This window comes from Poecilia reticulata, linkage group LG9, assembly GCF_000633615.1.
Source record: "Poecilia reticulata strain Guanapo linkage group LG9, Guppy_female_1.0+MT, whole genome shotgun sequence".
Taxonomy (NCBI): Eukaryota; Metazoa; Chordata; class Actinopteri; order Cyprinodontiformes; family Poeciliidae; genus Poecilia; species Poecilia reticulata.
The window spans coordinates 18,888,828-18,907,996 of NC_024339.1; the positions used below are offsets into that span (position 1 = coordinate 18,888,828).

The 19,169-nt window shown below is 39.6% G+C and overlaps 1 protein-coding gene across 4 annotated transcripts; it reads right to left on the bottom strand.

The window, feature by feature from the left end:
* Positions 1-379: 379 nt before the first annotated feature.
* mapk4 (mitogen-activated protein kinase 4) lies at positions 380-18,794 on the bottom strand. 4 transcript variants are annotated; one of them, XM_008418404.2, is made up of 9 exons: positions 18,521-18,794; positions 15,316-16,692; positions 13,381-13,556; positions 8,050-8,194; positions 7,005-7,087; positions 6,544-6,622; positions 6,007-6,223; positions 5,205-5,370; positions 380-4,842 (listed from the first exon to the last, which is right to left on the bottom strand). In XM_008418404.2, exons 2-9 carry the CDS (start codon positions 15,680-15,682, stop codon positions 3,898-3,900), a joined length of 2,178 nt encoding a protein of 725 aa, XP_008416626.1. In that variant the 5' UTR covers positions 15,683-16,692; positions 18,521-18,794; the 3' UTR covers positions 380-3,897. The 4 variants fall into 4 exon arrangements, with proteins under 4 accessions (XP_008416626.1, XP_017162166.1, XP_008416625.1 ...); XM_017306677.1 differs by having other exon boundaries at positions 15,316-16,695; XM_008418403.2 differs by lacking the exon at positions 18,521-18,794 and adding an exon at positions 17,351-17,455.
* Between the last annotated feature and the right edge of the window lie 375 nt (positions 18,795-19,169).

Consider the following 19,169-nt stretch of genomic DNA (forward strand, 5'->3'; position numbering starts at 1 on the left):
AGCAAATGTTTATTAAGATACAATTATCAGCTACTTTATAACATTATTTCCTTTGTCATGTCAGCCAAAATGAACTATGATTATCAACACACAATAGTTATAGATCAAATTTAAAATCTCCAATGTTGAAATCTGTCAATGTTATGCATTTATTTATTATTCTTTTCTGAAGACGTTGCCCAAATTGAACCATTTCACAGAGAACTTCATCTATGACACCAGGACACTTTCATTGGCATGAATGTGGAACTTTTGAGAGATCAACTCCTCATTTTGATATAGTGACAAAATGTAACTTTCTGTCCTACATGGAAATTCAATGCTCAGCAGGGGATTAACACTATGCTTATATAGAAACTAAGACGGACGGACAGACAGATCTGTTTTCAACATTCTTTTATTAATTTTCCAACAAAGGTTGACACTCAAAAGAGATGCTATCAATCCAATACAATAAAATTCCCACAGATCTTCTCAAATGAAAGGCTGAAATCCCCCTGAAGCATAAGTATGATAAATACGGAATAAGAAACCAGAGAATTTGTTACCGTTTCACAGAGACATACACCGTTAAGACATGGATTAAGCTACCTGCATAGCCATACAGAGATGAGGGCATATTTTACATTCAGCAAGCTGGAAGCATCGAGGTGTACTGAGGCACATTTTCAACATTGCTTGATAGAATAAGGATTTTTACTTTTGGCTCAGTAACCACATGTGTTTCAGTGTGTTTGTGTCACTCAATAAATGGTATTATTGCTGGCTTAGGTAGCCTCTGAAATAAACTGCGCTACAAATGTAGATTATAAGACGTGGTAAAAGTCAGAGTGTAGACCAACTTATCTACTATTGGATCAGAAACGTGCAGTTTTTACTTTCTTTGAGTGCTCTAAATATGCCAAGGTTTTTGTTGTGCAATGTTGAGAGGTACATTGCTGACAAAAGAAGACAATACAGAGTCGTAATGTTGATGGTGACCAAATGCTGCCTTTGTTAATGTGCTTCATATTCCACGTGTGCTTTACTGTAAATTTAACAACAGAAATATGTGGTCTGACTGCTGTTTCTCTGGGTTGTACTGATAGTATATCTTGTGTTAGTATCCTTTGGAAATACTCGACTACCTGCAGGTTATAGTGTGCATAAAATGAGCAGATTGATACAAAACTCACTGCTTGACAGCAATATCACTGTGGTTTATAAAGTAGTCATTCAGTGAAAGACAAACATATGACTAAACATGCTTGTTTTGCAGAATTGCTGGCAGTGTATTTTGATCTCAGAGTTTTACCTCTGGTACAGGGTTACTCCAGGACAGGTGTAACTGCACTCTGCAAACAGATAACGATAACTTCACAGCAAGGCATTGCATTTCAAATTGTTACAACCATTTACAGAGGATGTATGAAAATGTTTTCAACAGCCATACAGCACATCTCAGCAGCACCACCCTCCACAATTATTGGCATCACGCATGTTAAGATGTCCTACTGTAAAATTATAGCTGAAACAAGTCAATATTACAATATTAAATTGATAAAAAAAAAAAGAAGATATTTTTAGGGGGTTGCCAGTAAGTGTGCAGGGTGCTGTGTGTTTTCCAGTATGGTTGACTTGGCTGAGAGAAATAAAAAAGCCAAAATACTATTTAAAAAACAAGCAAAACAGAAGCATCTACAGTAACAACCTAATAAATATAAAAGGGTTCAGAAAAAATTGTACATTATAAATAGAGCTACTTGGCAGACTCTACATTTCCCAAATTATAGATAAGTTTTATACATGCTACAGCTTTTTGTTGCTAACATTGAAGTGAGCAGAAGGTATTTAGGCCCGTAGCAGTGGAAGAAAACTGTGTTTTCATTGTGGAACAGATTTGGTACATCGGGCAGGAAACAAACTACACGTGTTTAAAAATGAGTCCAGCTGGCAGAAGAATCATAAAGTACTACCATAGATTAGCTCACTCCAAATTCAATCAAAATCCTAGCTAACTCCAAAATCATTAAAAAGATCATTCTTTCTAATATTTAGAAAATATTGCAGAACTGTTTTAGCCACACAAATGTCTAGTGATATATTACATGTACTTGAAAATCCAATATGAACATAACTTTATACAAGATTCTGTTGTTAAAACTTAGTAACTCATTGAGGGAGTGTTAAAGAAGCAATAAATAAAATTAACAGTTGATCACGCCACACTCTGTCTGGTTATTTCTTAGTTAATACATTCAAACGCTTAGAAAAAGCTTTTACTGCGTCACTTAATGTCGTCATTTGGTAAATGTTGTTGGAAGACTGACAGATTCTTTCAAGAGTTAACAGGATGGAGTTTAGAAAGATAATTACAGCATGTTTTAAGCACATAATAAAAGTCTAAGATTGCTGTTATCAGTGACGAATTTTTTGTGACATTTCGTGCATTGGATTAAGTTGGAGCTTGAACCTTGGCACTACGTCACATCCCCACAAGCTGGTTACAATTTAAATAGCAAAAGAGCATGTTCAAAATCAGAGGTTGTGCATTAGCATGTGTGTCACAGGTTTCATTAGACACAAGCGGACAGAAGCGTTAATAGCTTATTCCTGCAACCTTCACTGTTTTATATATGCAGTGGCAACAATGAAGACTGAACTCGAGGCTGTTCAGATTGTGACTTGTTTTTGTACTCTTAATTCAGATTTCCCAGAATTCCCAGTCGGATATACAACAACCACTGGGGTCAAAATTCTGACTGGGTAAGCTGTAATTCTCCAAACATCCCAGAGTTCAGTATCTAACTGAAAGAGAGAGAGAGGGAGGCAGAGAGAGTATCCAACATGGCAGTCATGTGTATTAAACGCAGTGAAAGCTGCATGCATCTTGGTCAGCTGATAACATGCATTATGCTGTGCAACCTCTTATTGTGACTACATGTACCTTTAGAGTTTGAAGGCATAAAATTGAAAAAGAAAAAAACAAAAACATTTTTAAGTTGTGACAGTGGTTAAAACTAAAACAGTTAGCAAACCTCACACATTTTCTGATTTGCTAATATGTTGCTCTCAGTTTGTCTTGAGCCTTACTTTGAGAGAGTTTTAGCCTTAAGTCAGAAAACTGGAGTGACTGGCTATTTGTCTTTGGAGCTAACTACGACTGATATGTTTTTGGTTTTCATGTTTTGCATTAAAACACTACGCTTACATATTCTCTAACAGTTTCACAGTTAGAATTTTGATGTTCTTGTTGCATTTCAACTGGGAATTCGGAAAATCCAACTTCCTATCGATAAGAGAACACACCAATGGAATGTACAAAACTCAGGTGCAGTGTCATTTTCTCATCACAGTGTCAACGTGAGAGAAAATCTAACAGCAGACCTCTGACCTTCTTAGTCATAATTCTAACTTTAGGAAACATTCTTCTTTATCAGACTTGTGTGTGATGTTGTTCTCAGATCGGAGCTTTGACTTCCAAAAACAAACCCACCAAGAGACCTTTACTGACAGGAGATGTGACTTCAGGGGATATTTATGTTGTATTTCCAACGGTGAACTCATTAAATCCAAGTTTTAGAACAAAGACAAAGCATCATTAGCGATCGTCAAGTCTTGAACGATTGATAGTTAGCTTTACGTCCTATTGGAACAGGCATAAAGCAGAACTACTCACATTGAGTAAATGTTTAGTATTTATAGAGCCGAGTGTGTTGATTTATATTTTACTCAAGTTTCTTCTTAGCTTTTATTGCCTGAGAACAAAGCTGCACAACTGCTGTTTTTAAACTGAAGGTTTGTCTTGGAGCCTTTTGAGTGCTAAAAAGACAAGCTGCTACTGTAGAATGCAGAACATCCCTCATTTGCAAGTGTGACTAATTTTATAGTTATTTTGTGCTAACTCTGGAACTGAGATTAGGAGTTGGGAGTTTGTGATGGGGAAGTCCTGTGCTCAGAAAGCCGGGGCACCTTTCCTTTAATGCTCGCTGTTTTGCTCTCCTCCATCCAGCCTTCATCTTTTCCTTTCTTCACATGAACTTTCTCTTTATTCTGCCGGACCAGCTTCAGAGCTCGGGATATGAACACGTCAAGGTCAAACAAGCGCTCTTTTTGCTTGACTGGCAGGGACTCTGTGGAGTCTGCATTAGGGGACTGAGATATAGAGGAGGTAGAGGACAGCGGTTGAGATGCTGGGAGCTGCACAAGTGGAGTAGGTGGTGGTGATGCTGTTTGAGGTGAAAATATAGCCGTGGGCGACGATGGGAAGAGAAAGGGGAGGGTATTAGAGGAAGATGTGCTGGAAGGAAGGGGGCTCAGTCTGTCCTCGTCATAGTCAACTGATGGAGGGCGGATGTGTTCGTTGTAGTGGAAGACAGGAGCTGGGAGGTCCGTGGGAGACAGCGGAAGAGGGGGAGAGGAGGTGTAGCAGGAGGGTGAGCAGTGGTCCATTAATGGACTGGTACTGGGCGAGTGCAGACGAGAATGAGCACTCTCCACCCAGCGAGTGATTTCCTGGAACAAATCCCCGGTTTCCTCCTCTTCTTCCTCTGCTTCCTCCACCCTCACCTCTCCCAGGTCCTCCATGCTGCCACCAATGGGCTCGGCAGGCGCGGGGAGTCTGCCAGTGTTACGCTTCCAGTGAGACAGATCCAGAATCAGCTTAGGCTCTGAGTAGTGCTGGGGCTTTCCCTCTCGCCATGCAATTTTATCCAGATATGAAGGAGAGCCCACTTTGTAATCGCAGGAGCGACCACAGTCAAGCTCCCCGTATCCTAAAGCACAGACGCGCTCCAGAGACGAGTGAGAGCTCTCCAGGAAACGCTCAGCTGAACTGCTATGGGAATATTTGCGGGGGTCAACCTGTGATAAGGTGTGTGAAGAGAAGAGAGATAAAAATCAGGTCAATCCTTTAGAAAAATATCTTTCTGCCTTCCCTAAGTAATCATACGCTTTGTCATTTTAAGACCCCAAACGTTACAGCACTTTGCTGATTTTTTTATGTGACAGACCAACACAAGGTAGATGACAGTTGCATAGTAGAATGAAAGTGATACATGGTTTATAAAATTAATTTTTATGAACAAAAATCTGTTTTTTAAAGAGACATGTATAAACAGTTTTCTGTTTCACGAACAAATGCATGAGCCCATGTATCCATTACCAGCTAATTCACTGCTGATTAAGTGAGGAGAGTATACATTTCGGCAAATAGCACATCCAACCTGCGCCTCTTCTGTCAGAGAGCTGGAACTAGCCCTTGGGTCCCGCTGCACCTCTTCATTATCTGTGGTGTCTCCCAGGTCAGCTGGAGCAGGACCAGAGGGCAAACACCGACACCTCTCGTCTGAGTATGGTGCCCATATGTTGGATGATAAACTGTTGTCGAACCTGCAGGCAAGGGATATTTATCTTTTTATTCAATCAAACGATAATCGACACTTGCATAGAAACATTCTCGTCGCTTGTTTTAGTACATGTTTTAGTGTTTTATCTGTTATGGCAGTACCCAAGAACTTGCAGGCTCAGACTAAATAGCACACATTCATTATGTCACTTGTAAATCTGGATGAATTACAGTCATATTTTTTTTCGGTGTATTGTAAAAAAAAGAATGGAGAAAAGAAAAGAGCAAAGAATGTTCAGCTGAAGATTATCATTAACAGTACACACCCAGTGTTGAACACACCTACAAGCCAACATGACCTTCTTTTTTCTTTCATTCAGATTTATGGAATCATAGAAGGCCCTTATCTATTATACCGACTCTCAAGGTCAGGAAAAGACCTCACAATTAGTTTATATTGCATATGCTTTTTCCTACTGTAAACAATTTCAGAAGACAATTTTATTTATCTCTTGCTCCTCTTAAGCAAAACATAAAAAAATAAATGTGAGTTTCCACGTTTCCATGAGTTTGTTTAAAAAAAATAAAATAAAATTCAATAGACTTGATCAAATTCATTAGTCTCTTCATAGCATGACAATAGCATGAATGTTTTCCCTTGTGAAAATTAAAATCTTTACCTTTCCCAGTGAAAGCTGGAGGCCTGACTGTCGCTGCTGCTCAAGCTCTGCTCGGTGATGAGGCTGTCCAGCTCGTCCTCAATGTGGAAAGGGTGCGAGGAGACAGGCTCATCCTCTGGACAGGAGTACTGCTGGAGGAAAGGGTGGGACAGAGCTTCTTCTGCTGTCAAACGGTCCATGGGGTTAAATGTCAAGATGCGCTCGAGAAAATCCACCGCTGAGAGGAAAAACAGGGAGAAACTGGTGAAGGAAACACAACAGGTAATACTGCATTCCTCTGTCTGTCTCGAGATTAATTTAAAGACTGTTAATATTCATTTGAGTTAAAAAAAAATTAAATCAAACCTTCAATCTAAGTCTGTTTATTCCAAAAGGGGAAATCCTATGTAGTGTTTTATTTTTTTATTTTTTAAGCAAAAGTAATAAAAGCTATTTTGTAAAAAAAAAAATTCAGGAGTATCAAAAAATGAAAACAATGCTGCATATTTTACTGCTTCTCTGTCTCTTTGCACTCAGTTCTCAATTAACTCCACTCACCCCAAGGATCCACTTCAGGCAGCAGCTCAGAGAAAGATTTCTTGATTCTCCATCCATGACTGACATATGAAGGCATCACCTAAGAAAAGAGCTTTAGAGTTAGTTTCTAGTTCTTCTCAGTCTAGAATTAAGCCATTTCTTTTCTGCTTCTTGAATATCCAGCAGACGAAACAACATCAGTGCAGAACTACAAAAAAATGCATGGGCAGATAAAATAAAATAAAAAATCTCTTTGTGGGACTGGGATGTGGAATTGATTAACTTTGATATTACTCCAGATGTGGATATAGGAAGATCTCAAAAGTTCAGCTGTGACATATAAGTTTAAACTGCTTTTAATCTTTGCTTCTTTAGAAAGGACTATAAATTGGTCCAAAATGCCCTCAGAGGTGTTGTGTTTGCAGACATTCACAAATGTCAGATTGCAGTTTTGTGGTTGGCGTCGCCCTCTGAGGTGTCACCTGTAGGAGATCCTGCCTGTCCTCCTCTCTCAGTACGGGCACAGTGTCGAGAATCAGCTGCATCTGTTCCAGCTCGTGAGCTCCTGGGAGGGAGAGAGAGCCAATCAGGGAAAGGCAGAGAGGAGAAAAAGGTTTGGTTACATAAGCATAAAAAATAAATAAATAAATAAATAAAAAAACTTAAAAGTCAAACAAGAATAACCCAGAGGTGTGAGCCGACAGGAGACAGAAGACGATTCGATCTAAACGAAGCAGACAGGCTGCAGCACTTTGTAGCAAGCTGCTCGGAGATTTTACTGCTATAACTCAAGATTTTATAGATGTTTAATGTTCCGAGCTTGTTTGTAGAATCACGTGGTCTTGATCACTGAATCGGAGACAGAGCCAGTGTTTTGTGTAGCAACAAAAATGTCTGAACTTGAAATACAAATACTTCAAGGACAACAGCAGGTGGTGCTACACAAACACTGTTGGATGTAAGTAAGCAGTGTATTTGGATGTGGGTGCCTCATTCCCCCCTCCCCCCCATTAACAAAAACCTAGTGAGTCCACCGCTCTTCTGCTTCTTGGGAGAAAGTTGCGGCAAACGGCTCCGACACCTGATGTGTGAAAGCCTCACATAACACGAACAGCGGGGGAAGGATGATGACCTTTCTGAGTTTCTGTGGTCGGCCCTGTGGCGCAGAGGAGCCAGTGGAGGTCAGAATCAGCTGGTCAGCTGGAACTACGTCTGCGTCAGACAGACAGCATTTCTCCATTATCATTGTTATTCTGCTCAGGCAAAGAAGCAGCCCACAAGGAGGGAGAGAAGTGTCTTTGGTGGAGGACGGAAAATAAAAAAATAGCTCCTGTCTGTGGAAGCCACCAAAACTATATGATAAAATCTAAAAAAATAAAAAAAAAATGGAAGGAAGCTAGAGAGGAATCCAAATTCATTCATGAATATGATTCTGTTAAATTACTAGTGGTGCATCCAACAACTTTGACTGTATTTTTGTTTTATTGGAGTCACAACAGTCCTTTGATAAAGATTTCATCACAGTACCTGCAAACAGCATGCGTCCAGTGAGCATCTCAGCCAGTATGCAGCCAGCAGCCCACATGTCTATGGCCTTCGTGTAATTGTTGGGGGACAGGAGCAGACGGGGGGAACGGTACCACTTAGTCACCAAACCCTCAGACAGATAGCCCTGAGGGGAGGAGTTGGACCAAATTGGAACAGAGAGAGAAATAAAGAAGTTTGAGCTTTACAACAGTAGAATATAAATACACTGAATTTAAGCACTTCCACATTTTCCAACAGTGCAACAACAAACTTCATAAATGATTATGTGATAACACAAAACAGGGCAAAATTATGATTACGATGTAGAAGGGAAGCTTTCAAAGTCTGAAAAACTGAACAGTGTGGAGTGATTTTGTAACCAGACCCTTTTACTCTGATACCCCTATTTACTATTTATTAGTAAATAGAGTCCATCTGTGTGCGATTTACACTCAGTATAAATCCAGCTGTTCTCTCAAAGTCTCAGAGGTCTGTTAGAAGACCTCAGAAAAAACAGCATCATGAAGGAAGATGGAAGATGGAGATGTCAGGGAAGAATTTGTTGTGAAAAATTTTAAAGCAGCAACAGAGAACCAATTTTCAAAACATTTTTAATATGTACATTTACTGATCAGCATCATCAACTCTGACAACATTCTTCTCAATTGAATGGACCGTTTTATAATGGACCAGTTTTCATTAAGAAAGCAAAATATTTAATCATAATTAAGGATTTCCTTTTTGTATTTGTAGGGTTTGTTTGTTGTATTCTTCATGGTGAAGTATTTTAGTGATTGGAGATCAGTTAACTGAACCTCATCAGTTACATCAGTTTTCTTGAAAAATACATCCAGATTTCAGACTAAACATGTTTCTAAACATGTTCTACACACTTTTCATGGATATGCTGGGTTTTTCAAGTTGTAAATAAAAAAAATTGTTTTTCAAAATGTATTTGTCAAATGAAAAAGTTAATTATAAGCCATTCATTGCAGGTCACTCACGGTTCCCTAACCTTCCCTCGTATGTCTCAGCGGGGAAACTCTACAGAACTCAGCCCGACTCAAAGTTGTTCTGCAAGGTTTTCCAGGCCACCTTCTCTCTGTATGAAAGTAAATCTTACAGAGACATTGGTGTTAAATCTTCCTTTCCCAGTCGTGCAGCACAACTTAACAGCTGTAAATAAGTAACTACAGGTATTTTTGACAGGTCTTTTATTTGCCTATCACATCTCACTGCTCTCTTTTAGCACCATTTTCTCTTGTGCCACCTTTGATCCTTCATTTTTTTTCCCCTTTGGGACACTAGTCCATTTATTCCTGTTATTATTCTGTCTCTACTTCACATCTCTTTTCTCCTGTCTTTCCCTCCCTCCTGTCTGTTCTTGTCTTTGCTGTAGCAGATAACCAAACTGAGCACTCTTTGACCTTGTCTCTCGCAACCCCCTGTGTTGATCTCCATCTTTATCTGAGCCCTCACTGCTGCTTCCTGTCAGGCATAGACTACATGTTGTACATTTTAAGGAGATACTAAAATGAATGAAGGTGATCACAAAGAAACGACCAAAGTAAAAAACACATTTTTTTTAATTATTCATAGTTTTCACATTATTTCAGAATGCAGCAAATTTGGTGAATATTTCAAGAATAAATATTTGAAAACTGTGATGTGCACATTTAGTTTTTGAAACTCTACAGGACAACCTTTCAATGTAGTTGCGGCAAATTTAGAGACTGAAATCAATTCTTTACACAGCAGCATAAGCTGAGCCAGAGAGGTATTGTTATATATTTCCAATTAGATTTAGGTCCAGACTTTAATGTGGAGATTCTAACAGATGAACACTGTTCCACTGTAGCTTTGTCAGTAGGCGCATGGTCATTGTGCTGCTGGAAGGTGAACCAGAGTCTCAGGTTTTTTCCAACTTCTAAAAATATTTCTCACAAGAAATATTTTGATGGAGCTTTTCCTGAGCTCCATCAATTTTCTCATCAACTCTGACTAGACAGCCCAAAGCAGGATGCTATGAGAAAGTTTTAGTTTTCAAGCATTTGCAGTTTGACCTGAAGTTTCAAATCAGTCCTATCTGACCAGAGCATCTACTTCTATATGTGTCCCTTATACAATTTTTTTGCGCGTCACTTCATTAATCGGTATCGGAATAAATATAAAGATATCCATCTATTAAAAATTACATGCATCTGTTTCTTTCTGCAACACACCTATGTAATATTTTTGCCTTGACATGTCACATAAAAGTTTGTGTGAAGACGTTGTAATGCTTTTGTAAAATCACTGTTTCCTGTGTTTAAAGTGTAACCATCTTTTATGCTGTTTAAAACGCTGCTCAAACTGTGCCTCACAGCTACTCAGTAACATAAACCTTTCTTCACATTCTCTCCTTCACCTCCTACTTTCCTCTCATTTGATTTGCTGCGACTGTTTTCTCAGTTCTTCCCCTTTGTCTTCACATTCATCAGAATCTCACTGCTGTTCTTTTTACAGCTTTACTTCCTTCCTCACCTGTATCTTCTTCGGTTGTTGTCTCGCACCCCACATGCGAAAAACTGCTTTTTATTTCTTTAGACTTTTTCCCAACTTTCTGTCTTTCATTCTGGGCACCTCCAACACTCACTCAGGGTGTGACATTAACACACCCACCTTCGCAGAAGCACCAAGTTCTTTACAGTGTAGGATGTAAACAGGATCCCAATTCATCTGCTTCTTATTTCTGTCCTCCATGTTAGCTTCCTAAACAGACTGTTTTCTAACAAAACATGCAGTAGAACAGAGGAAACCTTGTTTCTACTCCCTTGCATAACCAAATAAATTGAATTTCAATCAATTTTTCTCTCTGTTTGAGTGTTTTTGTACTTTTTCCATTTTCCTGTTTGTTCATGTTGAATGATTTGTTCCCCCTCTGCCTCTGCACTTTTCACCTCCATTCTCCCCAACCCTCTTTGGTTTAAAATTTCCCATCCTTGCTTCTCATGTACTCAGCATACCTTCCTCCTCTGCTGCCCCCTCCATCCTCTCCCTCCTCGCTCTCCCAATGCACCCCTGTGTCTGCACCCAACTGATCCCGAAGTCCCGAGCCCTCAGTTGACAAAGATTTCCTTTCAGGAGAGCACCTCCTCACACGCACAGGCCCGAATCAAACCTCGCAGAGACACAAAACGAACACACATGCAGACTTGCTAGTGTTACAGTACTGCTGTGGGACCTTTGAATATAACAAAGCTGGACAACAGAGTTGTGAATTGTCCCATTAATCTTTCAGGTGTTTTTTATGTACAGGTGACAGCCTAATTACAGAGCTTGATTAGCGCAAAACTTGACACCATCTCTGCAGTAGGAGTGGGGTTTGGGCATAAGAGGAAGCTTCATTTGAAGGACTTAGAGATAAGTAATCTGAGAGAGCAGAAATAATGGTGCCAGTAAATAATACAGCTTTGCCTGCACATCATTTGATACGAAAAGTATTCTGGAAATGATGACTGAGATCAAAGTCTTTGTCCTTCTAGAAGGCAGAATCAATCCAGTGACATCTTGATACCACCAGGCTAAAGAGAACAATGAGTTTCATTCAGTACTTTGCAGAAATATGAAGTTGCCCTATGTTGTCTGTTTACAGCCAGATTTGTGTCATTTATGCTTTGCAAAAGTTCAGACTCAGTGAGATTAGAGGGACAGTGTTTGCTAACTTCAATTTTCTGAACTTTGACTGGGCCAAACTGACACATCAGTTTAGTTTGATCAAAAGTTTAGTTTGATCTAAACTTTTCTATCCTTGCTCCTGGCTCAAGGGTCATGTTCCCGGAAGATAAGCCTCCTCCTCATTCTCAATTCTTTTTTTTAGCTAAGTTGTCTTTCAGGATTGTATCCATGCATTTCCACATAAATTATGACCACTGTCCCCACTACAGAAAGCATTTCCCAAGGATGGTGCTGCCACCCTTTTTCACCATGGGGACAGTGTATTCAGGTTTGTGCACAGTTTCCATTCTGTTAAAAAGCATCCATCCATCATTTTCTAAGTCAATAAATGGTAAAGCAAAACCTCCTCGGCAACAGCCGAATGTCCTTCTTCACAGACTCTCATGCCAAACCTGTGTTTTTAACTCCACAGCCACAGAAAATCACAGAACATAAAAAGTCCTCGCGACCCTAATGTATTCTGGTTCAGGAGTTCTCATTGGCAAACAATAAGAACTCCTCATTGTTTTCAAGTCAAGCTTCAACATCAGTTGAAGCTTGTTGGACAAACATCAGCTTCAACAGAAGTTTGTCCAACAATAGATCCTTCATCTAATGGTTTTATATGAACAACTTTATTTTCTGTCAGTCTTTGCAACGTACAGCAAAGTTTAGTTATGAGGAGGATAGAATGTCTGTGCAACCATGAAAGCAGTACAATTTACACACTGCTACATAGAGAAAAATGTTAATATGACTCTGTCTAAAAATTGCACGGCCCCAGAGGAGTTATTGTCAGTTTCATGATAGCAACCCAATCTAAATGAAGTGAAGAGATAACATGCACAAGTATTGCAATTATCTCTTTTAATTTATTCAACGGCTGCAGAGAGCATAAAAGCAATGAGAATACAAAACAATCCTTAAATCTACTGACTGGAATATTTATGAATAATAAACTATTTTGCAACAGGAATTATATAAATATAACACTTCAAAACATTACACATTCAAAGGAGGTAGTACAAAGATCCAACGTTTTGATGTTCTCGTTTCATCTATGTAGAGATGGTTGATTTACATCATTATTCCACAAGATTCAAAAACAGCTAAAAGCAAGATGATTAATGATTACAAGTATTTTCCAAACTTATCATTTCCTATCTGACCTGCACTTGCATTCCTTTTAAAGTAAGTATGTGATATTTTGAGATGAACAAACCAACATCCATCGAATGCTATCCAACTATAGGTAAAACTAAATGGTAAAAGGGCTGCATTTAGTTGTGCTTTACCCTTCAGCCACACACAAGAAACACAATAATATGCAAATCTGGGACACTGAAGGAGATGAATGTCTTATCAGAGGGCAGTTCAATATGTAGAGGCAAAGATGGAGTTATGCTAACAACCTCTAAACTGGTAAATGTCTGTTTTTTCTCCAGAGCAACAGCTGCCCTGTTTCAGAGATACAATTATAAATTTACATCTTATATAGTGGAGCATAGAAATATGAAGATCTACTGCAAGGTATCTGGAAACATTTCAGAGGCAGAAGTCCCAGCTACAAGTGAAGCCTTGTATCAGTCTCCATGCATCAGAATGTGTGGGACTCTTTGCTTGTTTAACACTCACCTTATGAGAATAATGGGGGTCCACTATTCTGGCAAGTCCAAAGTCTCCGATCTTGAGCAGCATTTGGTCTGTGTTGATGAAGATGTTGGCAGGCTTCAGGTCTCGGTGGAGGACATTGGCTGAGTGGATGAACTTTAGACCCCTCAGCAGCTGATAAAACAGCAGGGTGGCATGACCTGTTTAACGATAAAAGTTGGATAATTTAACAACACAGCATCTAAAACTAAGGTAGATAATTTCCACTTTTTAAATTAGATTGATTTCTTTACATATCACTTTTTGTGGATGAATTTATCTGAACATGATCCATATAACCCATCCAAAGCTAAATTATGGAATTATATATGTGTTTGCTTTATGCATCAGTGTAAATCCTATAGAATAAATGTGTCATGGTGTGGAGATTGAAGAGGACACAAATGCAGAGAGGCTAAGACGGAGAGTAGTTTTGAAGCTTTAATAAAAAAAATTAACAAAACTTTTAAAATATCACAGGGAGCCAAAGTAAACAAAAAACAGGGACCCATGGGAAAAAGATAGCAAGGAGATGACAGGGAGGAACCAGTGAAGGATGAGAGGAGAAGAGATGTTTAAATACTGGGAGTGTGAATGCTGGAACAATAGACCCGGCTGATTGACGAACAGGGTGCAGGTGTGAGGGGAGAGAGCCGGAGACAGGCTGATGAGAGAGAGAGAGAGAGAGAGAGASAGAGAGAGAGAGAGAGAGAGAGAGAGAGAGAGAGAGAGARARWGRSASAGAGRGMGAGRGAAAGTACACAGCAGGGGACCTATGAAGATTAATCTAACATTAAAAATATCTAAACCTAAGACTAACAAAGAATAACTAGACAAGAAATAATCATAAAAAACTAGAATCACTAAGGAAGGACTGAACTAAAATAAAACAGAAATAAGGCTGATCTAATCAAATAAAGAGACTAAGGAACAAATAATAATAATGAAACTAGAATTAATAAATCAAACCCCCAAAACCTCTCAAAACAACCCAGGTATGGAAGAAGAAATATATATGTATAGTTGTCACTGAAGAAAACACCTGCAGGCTAAACAACTTATTTGAAGGTCAGTTCCACATCTTTTTATCATGTCTGATGGTACAACATGGGAATTTATCTGACACATCATTGGCTACCATCTATAACTCCTGCATTTTGTAACTTAGCTTGTACTAAGTATCATGGGTTCTTGTTGACCAAGGGTTAAAATCCACATTAAATGTGTCACTTAAATTAACACAGAAGCTCCTACACCACTGAACCCAGGTGGACTACCCATATGGGCTTTAAAAGGTCTGTTAATGGGAAAGGCATGGATGAACACACAAAGGGAAACAGGAGATGAGACCATTTGACTTTCATAAATCATCATGTGCTTGCCCTTTTTGAAGAGCAAGCACATATGGGAGCCTGATCCCAACTAGTTTAATATGCACAGGATGAGCAACTACCATGGTGACAGATTTAGCAGAAAACCCTGTTAGACGAGCCTTTATTTTATTCTACCAACATGGACGAAACATACACATTTTATTGTTTTAATTTGTACAAACAACAAACTTAATAAACAAGTGTTATGTTACTAGACCTCTTCTTTATTATAAAAGTACTTCATCAATCAGAGTTGTTACCTCTGCTGGCCATTGAAATGTAATCAAAGGTTTAGCGAAAGTTTCAAAACCAAAATAGTACAAATTATGAAACCAATCTAGTTGTAATAGCCAGCAGCTTTTTAACAGAAGTAGAATAAATTTGTTTTAAATTTTAAATAAAAATGTTTTTACATCATAGTATTGCTTGAATCCATTTTTTTCTCATGCTTATTAGGCAAAGTCATTTACCAGCCCACGACTTCTCTCAGATTACTTATTTTCATTAAACCCATTAATTAAATGAACAATTGATCATTCTCTCTTACTTGTAGGCAGTGGTCCCTGGTCCAGTAACCGGGCCAGATCGGTCTCCATGCACTCCTGGATGATGTACAGGGCACTCAGCTGGGATGGGTCCTGGGGCAGCGGCCATCCGTATGGCGCTAAGACCTCATGGACACTCACTACGTTCTCGTGGTGCAGTCGTTGGGTGATTTTCACCTCCCGCAGGGCATGCTTCACTGTGATTGCATCTCGCATCGACAACTTTTTAATAGCTACTCGCTGTCCAGTGCGCTGGTCGACAGCAGACAGCACCAGCCCGGTGACACCGGTGCCAAGAGGTCGAGGGTCAACAAAATGACCGCTGAGTTCGAAGCCGTGGAGAAACATAGGGGTGGCCTGGCTGGCCATTGCAGCTCAGATTGAGGGGATAGGTTTGTTCTTGTTTTATGCAGAAGGTGTTACATTTTGCTGGTGAATCGTCATCTGCACTTTCTTTAGGAACCTCAGCGTGCAAATGTATTTCTCGCTGTTAAGGCCTCGTATACTCCAAAATATTTTGGAAAAGTCACATCTGGTTTACATCCTCATGAAAAGAGATGTGCTGCAGCAAAAATAAGACATGTCTTTATCTCCTTGCGGCAATTCTCACATCAGATCTGCTACTCATCTTAGCATAAACAACAAAGCAATGGGAATATTTCTTTGTTGTCGTTGACGCGATCCAAAACAAGAAGAGCTTGAGCTAAAAACAGAACTTCTGAACTTAAAGGAATCAAAGGTTTGGTTTTGTCAGTCATCCTTGAGTCTCGTGTGTAAGCATGTGGTGGTAAGGCATCCACAGCAAAGGTTTAAAAATATAACTTTCTCTTCAGCATCTTCCTCTTGACACTTGATGTGTTTTTTTTTTCTGCTATGGCTGCAGAATAAAAAAAAGAAGCTTTCTCTGTATCTCCCAGATGAGAATGTCAGCTAGTCTTTTTTAAAAAATAAATCAGGGCAGGGGTAGGCAGATATATGCAAGCAATAGGTGAGGCTAATACTACTGCTAAGCGTCAACACATTGTGGGACAGCCAGCTTTGCAATTTAAAGCTTTCCGAGCCTTTGATGGTGAAACAGGTGGAAAGAAGGTGGGGTCAGCGGACAGAACATTCAGCGAGCCTCTGTTGGCTCCTCCTCTTCTTCCATGATGCCTTTGGAGTCTCTCAGTCAGTCAGGGAAGTTCATTCAGATCAGTTGGATGGAAGTTAAATCCCGGAACCGTAGCACCCCCCTGCGTTTGCATGTGCACGCGTGTGCATGTGTTTAATCCCCCAGTAATCTTCTTTCTGTTGCCTTCTCATGAATGTAGGGCTTTCAGCAGCAGGCCATGGTCAAACAGAGAACATCCTGCACAACACATCTGCTACTTCTTCTTCTTCTGCTGGTGGGTAGAAAGAGGAGAAACGGGGTGAAAGCCGAGACACACAGATGAAAGTTAAACAGCGAGTGGGTCTGTTAAAGAGTAACTGTTACATAACACCGAACAGCAACCTAACCTAATCCACGCAAGTAACTTGGTGTTCTCAGTCAGGAAGTACAGTCATGTCAGCTGAAGATGCATCGAATCCGAGTTTTACAGGCAATTTCTGATCTCTGTTCTTTTTTTTTTGTTTTGTTTTTCATAAAACTGTGGCGAGATGCAGATTTTTTTGAAATGTAATGAAGAGCATTTGCATTTTTCAATAATTCATTGAAAAATGTCTTCTTGCAATGAAAGTCATTAAATTATTTACATCAGAGATAGAAGTGATGCAATATAAGAACCTGGATAACAGTGTTTTACTGCAACTTTTCTCTAAAACGTTGCGTTTTTCTGTTATCTGGGAACATCCCTTCATAGTTTCTTGACGTTCCTTACACGTTTTTTTTCCTTTTACTTCATAGCATCTAATTGGTCCTAAAAATAAAATTTTTATAAGACATTTTTTTTAACTAACTTTTGACATATACACCAAACAGCTTTGGTCATGCATATCATTTAGTTGGAGTGCATTCACTGACTGGGAAATTATTTGATTTTTCTGTTTCCTGCTTACCAATCATAAGTCTGGGCCAGACAAGCTGGAAATCAGCTGATTTTAGTCAGTAGAGGATTTCTTTTTTGGTGCATCTCCATTTTTACCAAAAAGATTGTTTACACTTAAAACTGTTTACACTTAAAAGCAACACTTCAGTTTGACAAGATGGAACAGATCACACAGCTTGTTTATTTAGTTTCAACTTGGCTGCATTTGAAATCTATCAGATACTTTTGTGTTTCTTCCTGCTTCCAGAATCTGTGTTGTCCATCTTCTGATTTCTTTGCTATAACAAGATCTAATTTCTGCAGCTTGAGCGCAACTGCCTCCGTCTTGCCCCCTGTTTGGAAGATGAGGGTCAGGTCACATCAGTCTTTTTTTTTATTTTCTAAAAACTGTTTCTCTCAGATCATGCTCACTCGGGCAGACTGCAAGAGGCTGCAAAATTGTACGGTGAGAACAGAGAGTAGAGATGGAGGCAGTGGAGGTGGGAAGTGCAGCACTGGGGTAACTTTATAAATAATGCATAATCACTTGCAACAGCGGTTCCTGCTCTCTTTAAGCATTTACTCTCCTCGATTCGTCATGTTACTCAGCAGCTAAACCCATTTTGATTCTGCAGAATCTGAAAGCAGATCAAAAATGCTAATCCAGAAACAACAAAATGAAACTGGCTTTAAATGACATATATAGTCTGCTTAAAAGCAGGAGATGACACCACACTTGCCAATATCCTTAATATATATTTGATAGCGGGATGAGCAAAACAATGCTTCATGTGTTGCTCTCTCAGCTGCATTTTCTTTTCTTTTCTTTCTCCCCCCACCGTGTTTACTTTCCATGCTGCGCTAATGCAGATTTACTTCAGTTGATAAAAACGCCGCATCTCCTCTGAACACTGGCTCTGTGCGGCTGCCTTTGTGTCCACATAGTAACGCCCCTCTGACGAAACAAAAACACTGAAAGTGCATAATAAAACAAAGAGCCTCATTTCCCAGCAAGAGCAGAAGCAGCCCATGTGCATCGTTTCATTATTTTAAGCGTCTTTAAATCTTTCCCAAGTGAGTGTTTGGTGGCTATTTTATTTTATTTTATTTTATTTTATCTTTTTTTTTTTTTTTTTTTTTTTAAAGAAGGGGGAAAAAAATAGAATCGAAAGATAAACCAACAGCAACCATCTGTACTCACAGAGGCATTACGCAGCCGCAGCCTCCCGTCCAGAAACAAAGATCCGGAGGAAAAGATGTGATAGAGACGGATCCTTGAGAGCGAAGAAAGTGAAACACTTGTCCATCTCTCTTTTTGTCGCTCGAGTGAAAAGTGAGATACGGACGATTTATGACAGGAACAGTCAGCGGGCGCTGGACTGGCACGGGAGGAAGCGATCCGATCCTCCGAGATGAGATAAGCCAGTGGCTGCTACAGAGCCGGTTACTGTGGGCGAGTGTCCGCTCTCTGTCAGCGCTTCAGAGGGATGATCAGAGAGGGGAGGGGGCTGAGTGCGAGAGGGAACCCCCACCAGAGTCAGGTAGCTGCCTCAAGATGCTTCAAACTCACACACACACTGCAGTATGAAGCGCTTTCTTCATATTAACAGCAATTATCATAGAAAAATTACTTCCTTTCATTGTAACTAACGATCGTTAAGTCTGATTTTGAAACCACCCAAGAACTCCAGACGGCCGCCTGACCCCTGATAAAACTGCAGGATATCTGGGTCAAACTCGTTGAGGTCTATTGAACACTGGATCTCAATAGAAACACACATTCCCACATAGCCAAACATACATACATACCCACTGCTTCAACAAATACGATTTGTAAAACAGTTTCCTAC

Excerpts from the sequence above, each read along its gene's own strand:
- mapk4 (XM_008418404.2), bottom strand. The coding sequence starts at position 15,682 with ATGGCCAGCCAGGCCACCCCTATGTTTCTCCACGGCTTCGAACTCAGC. Across the intron at positions 6,623-7,004 it reads ACAGGCAGGATCTCCTACAG|GTGATGCCTTCATATGTCAG; the intron begins GTGACACCTCAG and ends CTCTTTTCTTAG. Across the intron at positions 4,843-5,204 it reads CTCTGACAGAAGAGGCGCAG|GTTGACCCCCGCAAATATTC; the intron begins GTTGGATGTGCT and ends ACCTTATCACAG.